The sequence below is a fragment of the Schistocerca piceifrons genome, chromosome 1 (assembly GCF_021461385.2).
Source record: "Schistocerca piceifrons isolate TAMUIC-IGC-003096 chromosome 1, iqSchPice1.1, whole genome shotgun sequence".
NCBI classification, from domain to species: domain Eukaryota; kingdom Metazoa; phylum Arthropoda; class Insecta; order Orthoptera; family Acrididae; genus Schistocerca; species Schistocerca piceifrons.
The window spans coordinates 621,503,878-621,515,542 of NC_060138.1; the positions used below are offsets into that span (position 1 = coordinate 621,503,878).

Consider the following 11,665-nt stretch of genomic DNA (forward strand, 5'->3'; position numbering starts at 1 on the left):
CCTAGTATACAGAAGTACTACGTTCCTTAATCTGGATATTCAAAGGTTTTGTCACGACTGCATGGAAATGAAATCTTTTCGATATTACGTTACAAACACAGTTCATTTTTTGTTTTCATTTCTAGCAGAAAGTTGGCAAAATGGGTTTGTCAGCTCTAAACAAAGATGATGTGACTTACCATACGAAAGCGCTGGCAGGTCGATAGAAACACAAACAGACACATACATACACACAAAATTCAAGCTTTCGCAACAAACTGTTGCCTCATCAGGAAAGAGGGAAGGAGAGGGAAAGACGAAAGGAAGTGGGTTTTAAGGGAGAGGGTAAGGAGTCATTCCAATCCCGGGAGCGGAAAGACTTACCTTAGGGGGAAAAAAGGACGGGTATACACACACACACACACACACACACACACACACACACACACATACCCATCCACACATATACAGACACAAGCAGACATATTGGTCTTTAAATATGTCTGCTTGTGTCTGTATATGTGTGGATGGATATGTGTGTGTGTGTGTGTGTGTGTGTGTGTGTGTGTGTGAGTGTATACCCGTCCTTTTCTCCCCCTAAGGTAAGTCTTTCCGCTCCCGGGATTGGAATGACTCCTTACCCTCTCCCTTAAAACACACTTCCTTTCGTCTTTCCATCTCCTTCCCTCTTTCCTGATGAGGCAACAGTTTGTTGCGAAAGCTTGAATTTTGTGTGTATGTTATGTGTCTGTTTGTGTTTCTATCGACCTGCCAGCGCTTTCGTATGGTAAGTCACATCATCTTTGTTTTTAAATATATTTTTCCCGCGTGGAATGTTTCCCTCTATTTTTTTTTTATATATATATATATATATATATATATATATATATATATATATATATATATATATATATATAAAAAAAACAAAGATGATGTGACTTACCAAATGAAAGTGCTGGCAGGTCGACAGACACACAAACAAACACAAACATACACACAAAATTCAAGCTTTCGCAACAAACTGTTGCTTCATCAGGAAAGAGGGAAGGAGAGGGAAAGACGAAAGGATGTGGGTTTTAAGGGAGAGGGTAAGGAGTCATTCCAATCCCGGGAGCGGAAAGACTTACCTTAGGGGGAAAAAAGGACGGGTATACACTCACACACACACACACACACACACATATCCATCCACACATATACAGACACAAGCAGACACATTTAAAGACAAAGAGTTTGGGCAGAGACGTCAGTCGAGGCAGAAGTGCAGAGGCAAAGATGTTGTTGAACGACAGGTGCCTCTGCACTTCTGCCTCGACTGACATCTCTGCCCAAACTCTTTGTCTTTAAATATGTCTGCTTGTGTCTGTATATGTGTGGATGGATATGTGTGTGTGTGCGAGTGTATACCCGTCCTTTTTTCCCCCTAAGGTATGTCTTTCCGCTCCCAGGATTGGAATGACTCCTTACCCTCTCCCTTAAAACCCACATCCTTTCGTCTTTCCCTCTCCTTCCCTCTTTCCTGATGAGGCAACAGTTTGTTGCAAAAGCTTGAATTTTGTGTGTATGTTTGTGTTTGTTTGTGTGTCTGTCGACCTGCCAGCACTTTCATTTGGTAAGTCACATCATCTTTGTTTTTAGATATATTTTTCCTACGTGGAATGTTTCCCTCTATTATAACTATATATATATATATATGTAACTTACCAAACGAAAGTGTTGGTATGTTGATAGAGACACTAACAAACACAAACACACACACAAAATTCAAGCTTTCACAACCAACGGTTGCTTCATCAGGAAAGAGGGAAGGAGAGGGAAAGACGAAAGGATGTGGGTTTTAAGGGAGAGAGTAAGGAGTCATTCCAATCCCGGGAGTGGAAAGACTTACCTTAGGGGGAAAAAGGGACAGGTATACACTTGCACACACACACATATCCATCCGCACATATACAGATGTCCCACCTCTGCCCAAAATCTTTGCCTTTACATATGTCTGCTTGTGTCTGTATATGTGCGGATGGATATGTGTGTGTGTGCAAGTGTATACCTGTCCCTTTTTCCTACCACGGTAAGTCATTCCGCTCCCGGGATCGGAATGACTCCTTACCCTCTCCCTGAAAACCCACGTCCTTTCGTCTTCGCCTCTCCTTCCCTCTTTCCTGATGAACAACCGTGGGTTGCGAAAGCTTGAATTTTGTGTGTGTGTTCGTTAGTGTCTCTATCAACATACCAACGCTTTCGTTTGGTAAGTTACAGAATCTTTGTTTTTAGATATATTTTTCCCACGTGGAATGTTTCCCTCTATTATATATATATATATATATATATATATATATCCTACTTCTCAGCCCATCTCCTCTTCCCTTCCATCTTTCTGTCAGTGTCCTCCACTACTCCCTCTCTCTGTACATCTCCTGCCCCTCCTCCTGTCCCTCTCTGTCTATCTCCTCCAGCCCCACTGTCCAGGTATCCATCCGCCCCTCCCCCCCATCTGCCCCCTCTGCTGATAGCCTCAGCCTTGATGCCCATAAGTTGCTCCTTCTGTCCCCTCTCTACCCATCTTCTTCTGCCCTCTCTCTCCCTGCCCACCCCTTCCTGCCCCCCCCTTTCCCTGCTATGGGCAGCCTACATGTCATGCAAGGCAAAGAGTTTGTGTTGCAGATTTGGACCACTTCAGTCCAGGGGCCTGGAGTGAGTCCTTACTCATAAATACACACATACATATGCTCGCTTTTTATACATTTATACATCCACTCCCTCCTGCCCCCTCCATTCCCCCCTCCACACCCTCCCCATGTACTTCTGTATTCATGTCAATTTTCCACCAGGTATGCCCATCCACTAGTGTAGCCCCTGCAAAAGAGGTTGATAAAGCAGGCTGGAAGTACACCCACAACATGCCTCTCATGTAGCCCAGCTGAGCAGGCCAATACAAGCCCAACACAGCACACATGGTGTGTTGGCATTGTGTACTGCAGGGGGCTTATAAAACACACGTCTGTATATCCATAAATATTAAGAGCTAAAGCATTATAAACCCCCCTATATTAGTCCTCCTGGGGTAAGGGCTTTATGTGTCAAATCTGGATCACTTTGGTCCAGGTGCATGGGAAAAGTTCTCTCTCTCTCTCTCTCTCTCTCTCTCTCTCTCTCTCTCTCTCTCTCACACACACACACACACACACACAGATTCCATGACTTACCAAACGGGAAAGTGCTGGTAGACAGACACAATAAAAAACACACAAACACACACACAGAATTTCAAGCTTTTGCAACCAACAGTTGCTTCGTCAGGAAAGAGGGAAGGAGAGGGAAAGACGAAAGGATGTGGGTTTTAAGGGAGAGGGTACGGAGTCATTCCAATCCCGGGAGTGGAAAGACTTACCTTAGAGGGAAAAAAGGACAGGTATACACTCGCACACACACACATATCCATCCACACATATACAGACACAAGCAGACATATTAAAAGACAAAGAGTTTGGGCAGAGATGTCAGTCGAGGAGGAAGTGCAGAGGCAAAGATGTTGTTGAATGACACGTGAGGTATGAGTGGCGGCAACTTGAAATTGGCGGAGGTTGAGGCCTGGTGGATAACAGGAAGAGAGGATGTACTGAAGGGCAAGTTCCCTTCTCCAGAGTTCGGATAGGCTGGTGTTAGTGGGAAGTATCCAGATAACCCGGACGGTGTAACACTGTGCCAAGATGTGCTGGCCGTGCACCAAGGCATGTTTAACCACAGGGTGATCCTCATTACCAACAAACACTGTCTGCATGTGTCCATTCATGTGAATGGACAGTTTGTTGCTGGTCATTCCCACATAGGAAGCGTCACAGTGTAGGCAGGTCAGTTGGTAAATCACATTGGTGATTTCACACGTGGCTCTGCCTTTGATCGTGTACACCTTCCGGGTTACAGGACTGGAGTAGGTGGTGGTGGGAGGGTGCATTGGACAGGTTTTACACCGGGGGCAGTTACAAGGGCAGGAGCCAGAGTGTAGGGAAGGTGGTTTGGGGATTTCATAGGGATGAACCAAGAGGTTACAAAGGTTATGTGGACGGCGGAAAGACACTCTTGGTGGAGTGGGGAGGATTTCATGAAGGATGGATCTCATTTCGGCGCAGGATTTGAGGAAGTCATATCCCTGCTGGAGAGCCACATTCAGAGTCTGATCCAGTCCCGGGAAGTATCCTGTCACAAGTGGGGCACTTTTGGGGTTCTTCTGTGAAGAGGTTCTGGGTTTGAGGGGATGAGGAAGTGGCTCTGGTTATTTGCTTCTGTACCAGGTCAGGAGGGTAGTTGCGGGATGAGAAAGCTGTTTTCAGGTTGTTGGTGTAATGGTTCAGGGATTCAGGACTGGAGCAGATTCGTTTGCCATGAAGGTCTAGGCTGTAGGGAAGGGACCGTTTGATATGGAATGGGTGGCAGTTGTCATAATGGAGGTACTGTTGCTTGTTGGTGGGTTTGTTGTGGACGAATGTGTGAAGCTGGCCATTGGACAGATGGAAGTCAACATCAAGGAAAGTGGCATGGGATTTGGAGTAGGACCAGGTGAATCTGATGGAACCAAAGGAGTTGAGGTTGGAGAGGACATTCTGGAGTTCTTCTTCACTGTGAGTCCAGATCATGAAGATGTCATCAATAAATCTGTACCAAACTTTGGGTTGGCAGGCCTGGGTAACCAAGAAGGCTTCCTCTAAGCGACCCATAAAAAGGTTGGCATACGAGGGGGCCATCCTGGTACCCATGGCTGTTCCCTTTAATTGCTGGTATGTCTGGCCTTCAAAAGTGAAGAAGTTGTGAGTCAGGATGAAGCTGGCTAAGGTGATGAGGAAAGAGGTTCTAGGTAGGGTGGCAGGTGATCAGCGTGAAAGGAAGTGCTCCATTGCAGCGAGGCCCTGGACGTGCGGGATATTTGTGTATAGGGAAGTGGCATCAATGGTTACAAGGCTGGTTTCTGGGGGTAACAGACTGGGTAAGGATTCCAGGCGTTCGAGAAAGTGGTTGGTGTCTTTGATGAAGGATGGGAGACTGCATGTAATGGGTTGAAGGTGTTGATCTACATAGGCAGAGATATGTTCTGTGGGGGCTTGGTAACCAGCTACAATGGGGCAGCCGGGTTTGTGAATTTTAGGAAGTAGATAGAAGGTAGGAGTGCGAGGTGTCGGTGGGGTCAGGAGGTTGATGGAGTCAGGTGAAAGGTTTTGTAGGGAGCCTAAGGTTCTGAGGATTCCTTGAAGCTCTGCCTGGACATCAGGAATGGGATTATGTTGGCAAACTTTGTATGTAGTGTTGTGTGAAAGCTGACGCAGTCCCTCAGCCATATACTCCCGACGATCAAGTACCACGGTCATGGAACCCTTGTCAGCCGGAAGAATGATGAAGGATCGGTCAGCTTTCAGATCACGGATAGCCTGGGCTTCGGCTGTGGTGATGTTTGGAGTAGGATTAAGGTTTTTCAAGAAAAATTGAGAGGCAAGGCTGGAAGTGAGAAATTCCTGGAAGATTTGGAGAGGGTGATTTTGAGGAAGAGGAAGTGGGTCCCGCTGTGATGGAGGACGGAACTGTTCCAGGCAGGGTTCAATTTGGATAGTGTCCTGGGGAGTTGGATCATTAGGAGTGGGATCAGGATTATTTTTCTTCGTGGCAAAGTGATATTTCCAGCAGAGACTACGAGTGTAGGACAGTAAATCTTTGACAAGGGCAGTTTGGTTGAATCTGGGAGTGGGGCTGAAGGTGAGGCCTTTGGATAGGACAGAGGTTTCGGATTGGGAGAGAGGTTTGGAGGAAAGGTTAACTACAGAATTGGGGTGTTGTGGTTCCAGATTATGTTGACTAGAATTTTGAGGTGTTGGGGGGAGTGGAGCTGGAAGTGGGAGATTGAGTAGATGGGAGAGACTGGGTCTGTGTGCAATGAGAGGAGGTTGAGGTTTGTTGGAAAGGTTGTGGAGGGTGAGTGAGTTGCCTTTCCGGAGGTGGGAAACCAGGAGATTGGATAGTTTTTTGAGGTGGAGGGTGGCATGCTGTTCTAATTTGCGGTTGGCCTGTAGGAGGATGCTCTGAACAGCCAGTGTGGACTCCCACACTCAAACTGGTTTAACTTAGATCAAAGGATGGTGTCTAACATGTTACAGTAGCAACATGAATTACCCTTGCTTTTATGCCATCTTATTTGGAAAAAAATTCAGGCACCAAATTCAACAACGGTACAGTGAAGTTCCTGAGAGTTTTATGCTGCCCAGTAGTGGAAAGTTTGTTTACAGTACTTTACCAATGGGAGTAGGCATCATCAGAAGAAATCAAAATAGTGCCAGAGGGAATTTTTGGGAGAATTTCCTCATGCAGTTCTGCAAGTCTCAAATCTCTCTCACTTAATTCTTTGGCAACCTTCATTTGGTATGAGTGCATGTAAAGATCTCTGTGCAGGATTATTTTTGCACTCCTATCAGACAATCCCAGGGCAGCTGCATTTTTCAGTATTGAATGCTGTGGGGGTCGCTGTATAGTTGCTCCACCATGCGCCACAATTTCCAGCATTGTTATAGTCTGAGGTCAGCCAGTAGATTTTCTTTTCAGTGCAGAATTTGATGCTCTAAAGTCTGATATTCAAACTTGAATATTTTTTCTAACAGGAACACATCAATGTCAGCCAAGTTTGAACTGAATGCAAAATGCTCACTCAGTAGTAATCACACAACTGCCATTAAGAATATACTACTCAACAACAAACACATGATGCTCACCTAGCCAAGCCATTGCACCTACTGAAAATGGCACATACACCACTACCAATCAATACCCCGTTTACTTCAGTATCCCCACCACACCTCATACAGCACCTCTCCAAATATGTACACGACGATGCTTTGATAAGTCTGGTAAATGGAGTCTTTTTGTTGTGGCTTTATGGTTGGTAAGCTTGATTATTCCAAGTATCATATAAAGAATTTTAACAATTTAAAGTGTACAGTGCATTTTTGACAACCACATGATTTGGCGAGTGTGTCGACTCTGATTGAAAATGGAGAAAATCGAATTTCTTACAAACTGCCACACAAATCAAAACATAATCGGATGAAGTTTGCATGGACTCTGCACCATCACTGAAGACCATTTACTTTTGGATTAAAGAATTTATATGTGGTTGGTCAAGCACCAAATACAACTGGCGTCACCACAAAAGAAATCATTGACAAAATCCATGACATGTTAATTTAATATTGCCAAATAAAAATTTGTGTGATTGCTGAGACTGTAGACATTTCAGCTGAGTGCATAATATCCTGCACAAAGAATTGGCTATGAGGAAGCTGTTTGTGAGTGGGTGCAGCAATTGCTCACAGTCAACCAAAAGCACATTCGGCACAACATTACAACACAACATCCAAAGATGTTTAATAGCCATACACATCAAAGTCAAAACAGCACTGGTGAAAGTGCACTGAAGAAAGCAAAGACCATTTTTTCAGCTGTTAATGTGACGGCCACTGTTTTTTAGGATTTGAAAGGAATAATCCTCAAAAAATTAACACAAATACAGGAATGACACATACAAACTTGCATAATCCTAAAATAATAATGACCATATCAAGTTCAAATATGAACTGCTTATGATTTTACATTATCTGGTAAACCTTCATTTACAAACTCATCAAATGAATATTGGGCAGGAAACTCGCAGGATAAAAATCTTAATCATCACTTGAAAACAAAAGATCATAATTGACTCTAATAAACAATGGAGCTTTCTGAATGTCATAAATGGATTAACTTGTGGATATACACAGGGCCTTACTTTGTTCATCATTTATGCAAGACATCATCCTAGTTTTCTACCTTTCAAAGCAGTAATGTATGCTGAAGATAGCATATTCATTTCTGCGCAGTAACATAGGTGTCATGGAGGAGATGAATGAACATGTGAGAGAGAATGCTTCTGACAATTTATGTTTACACAAAACTAGAATTAAGCATATAATTTTCTCTAAGAAATATGCAAGTAAAAGTGCTGCATATTCATCTTGTCACAAAACTGATCTGAAATACTCACTAAAGTGAGTGTGTTGTATCTCACTAGAAAACTAAAATCTCCATTAATGGAAAACATCTACGTTTTGAAAACCGTGCATTCTTCCACACACACTTCAGGTATAATGATGAAGAGTTATTGTGCTGAAGCAAAAGATGTTTTTCCTTGGCAGAAGAAGGTTATTCAATGTACATACAGTCTACCTGCTGCAAAACATACCTCACAGAAAATTACATTATTCTGTACACCTTTCAGATCATTATCGACTATGAAATACAATCTCATGGTTCTCTCATAGAACAGGAACATAAATTATGTACAAAGTTTCCCTGAACTAGATTAACAAAAACATAAAAAAATAGTGAGCGCTGGTAAATCTTTTATTAAAATACTACCATTTGCCATTTGGTGGCTGAAACTAAGGACATCAAAGAGAAAAGCTCCCTGCTCACAATACTGAATAACCTGTACACAATAACTTTGAGCAGTTTGGTTTTAAACCTGTTCTCTGTATTTTATGTTTGAGAGCTATTTTATGGTTCAGAAATTATAAAATTACATGTTCATGCAATTAGTTCAACTGATGTCAGAATTTACTCCCATAACAGAACAAAATGAAAGCTACATTTTATAAAAATTAAGCAGTCGCAACAAGATATCAAATAGAAATAAAAAAAATAAAACTGCTATAAATAAATGTAAGCTAATAAATTAAGGTGAAATTCTGTCAAATGACTTATTGCTCACGTGTAATATCCAGCCTCAGGAACAATCCATTCCTGAATTCCAGCTTTGGCACCAGTGTGGACAGTTACTTTTGTTTCATCTGTGCTATAAGCAAAGTTACAGTCTTCTTGTGTTGGTCCCTCTGGTCCACGTTTATTGCAAGTAGTCAGGACATAATCTATAGACAAACATTAATTCAGTTTGTAGTTGAGCTAAATGCTGTAGCACAGGTTAAATTATAAGCTCACAAAAAACAGAGGGCTTACAGATTTTAGACATCACTGATAATATCTACTTTGGGGGGAGCTAAAAGTGATGTTTTTGTTGTGGTCTTTAGTCCAGAGACTGGTTTGATGCAGCTCTCCTTGCTACTCTATCCTCTGCAAGTTTCTTCATCTCCAAGGACATCCTTCTGAATCTGTTTAGTGTATTCATCTCTAGGTCTCCCTCTATGATTTTTACCCTTCACACTGCCCTCCAATACTAAATTGGTGATACCTTGATGCCTCAGAATATGTCCTACCAACCAATCCCCCCTTCTAGTCAAGATGTGACACAGATTTCTCTTCTCCCCAATTCTATTCAACACCTTCTCATTAGTTATGTGATCTACCCATCTAATCTTCAGCATTCTCTGCAGCACTACATTTTGAAAGCTTCTATTCTCTTCTTGTCCAAACTATTTATCGTCCATGTTTCACTTCCATACATGGCTACACTCCATACAAATACTTTCAGAAACAACTTCCTGACACTTAAATCTATACTCGATGTTAACAAATTTCTCTTCTTCAGAAACGCTTTCCTTGCCATTGCCAGTCTACATTTTATATCCTCTCTACTTCAACCATCATCAGTTATTTTGCTCCCCAAATAGCAAAATTCCTTTACTACTTTAAGTGTCTCATTTCCTAATCTAATTCCCTCAACATCACCCGATTTAATTCGACTACATTCAATCATCCTCGTTTTTCTTTTGTTGATGTTCATCTTATATCCTCCTTTCAAGACAGTGTCCATTCCATTCAGCTACTCTTCCAGGTCCTTTGCTGTCTCTGACAGAAATGGCTTGTGAAACCAACCATGCCATAAATCACTTGACCGGTAGTCACAGTTTTGATTTTTATGTGGATGAGGCACCCAGTTTTGAAGTAATATTCTTCCTAACAAAAATTAAAAAAAAAAGAAAGATACAGACCACAAGAAATTATTTTTAATGGGTGGGTAACTGGTCTGTATCTTTGTAATTTTCCATCTTCATTTAAAACAATTATCCTGTAACAGCCGAACTGCAATACAGTCACATATAATTTGAAGTCATAATCACTGTTAGCATTAGTAAGAGTGTCAGAGCTATGACTTTTTCTTTTGAGGATAATTTCAAAAAACAGATATTGCATCCTGAGGAATGTTTCTGCTAGACCTGAAAACATTGACTGAGCCAGCTTCTTTAAAAACAACTGAAAGAAAATAAGCTGCGGAGGCTTGAGGCATTGGATTCTACATGTGAAAACTCATAAAGTACAAGAATATAAAGTTGAGCTTCAGTAACCGTATAGCTCTGTGGTATGAAAAAAATAGTGAAAGTGTGAAGACATAAAAATATCAAAGGCCTTTTATTGCAACATAAAGTGGTGTACTTACATTATTTGGCTTTTACAGAAATCTAGGGTGTTGTATTAATATTAAAGAATGAGTTCAGTTTAAAATCAGATACAAATGATTAAATAATTAAATGCAAAAGAATGAGATAGAGTTGCCTACCAGTACCTGGAGGTGAAAATTTCATATTGCCAACACGCACATAGAAAAGCCCACAACATTGTAGCTTTCAGAAGTAACAGTTCCTTCTTCAGGGAGAGAGATGGACTGGTTGGGGAAGGTTAAAAAAGAAAGCCAGGTCACTCAGGAACCATGATGAAAGGCATCCACTTGTTGTAAGGACAAGGAAAGACAAAAATCACAATAGACTTGAATGACCTGCTCTTTCTTTTTAGCTTTCCCCAAGCTATCCCTCCCTCCTATCCAAGGAAGGAACTAATAGTTCCAAAAGCTAGGATGGTGCCATATACTTTAATATGTGTCTGTTGGCAATACTAAATATTTAATCCCTTGTAGCTTTCATAATTTTAGATTTCTCAATGAATTTGCCTTTCAATAGAATGAATAATTAATTGTCTATTTTCCTTGTGAGTTTTTTATGCTGCACAAAAGTCTACTTGGAAGATCTAGTATCTTCTCACGTTCCTGAGTCCAATATTTAATTAATTATAGCCTTATTTTAATTAGTTCCTGGAAGTGGACCAAATAAACACAATGCCATGACATCTGTTCCATTAATACACTGATCATGGGTAGAGGGAATGGGGTGGAGTGTGTGTGACACAAATAGTGACTTATAAAGATGTGAAATTGTGCATTAGGGAGCCACCTACAATCTTATTTGTTTCTTTTGTATCAATTTTATCATATTTAATTGATGTAGTGATATTCTGTTTGTAACTTGTCAATCTTTGCAGCTACACATTGATAAATCCCATGCCATAAATCATCTGACTGATAATACAAACAAATACAAAACCTCATATATGCAGTGTGTCCCAGTTCCATTGGGACTGTGGCTGTGAAAAATAAAAGTCATGGATTACGTTCACAAAATCACTGTATTTATTCAGAATAATATCCACCTGAATCAAAGCATAGCTGAAATCATTTTTGAAGTAGTTTGAAACAGTCACTATACTCCTTTTTTTGAGTTGCATTTAGTACTGCAGTACACTTATATTGAATGTCCTTAATTGCATTATAATAGTGTCCTTTCATTGCCAACATCAATTTACGGAACAACCAGAAATCGGCTAGGGCAAAATCCGGTGAATATGGTCTCTGATTCAGGACTGTGGTCTATTTCCTGGTCAAAAATTCGTG

At 41.3% G+C, this 11,665-nt stretch overlaps 1 protein-coding gene across 4 annotated transcripts in view; it reads right to left on the reverse strand.

Annotated features, from left to right (window-relative positions):
* LOC124804395 (leukocyte tyrosine kinase receptor) overlaps positions 1–11,665 on the reverse strand; it is an 874,407-nt gene that overhangs the window by 339,276 nt on the left and 523,466 nt on the right. For all 4 annotated transcript variants that reach the window (XM_047264751.1, XM_047264750.1, XM_047264749.1 and 1 more), the window contains exon 11: positions 8,759–8,915. In XM_047264751.1, coding sequence (XP_047120707.1) covers positions 8,759–8,915 — 157 coding nt within the window. The remainder of the gene's footprint in view (positions 1–8,758; positions 8,916–11,665) is intronic.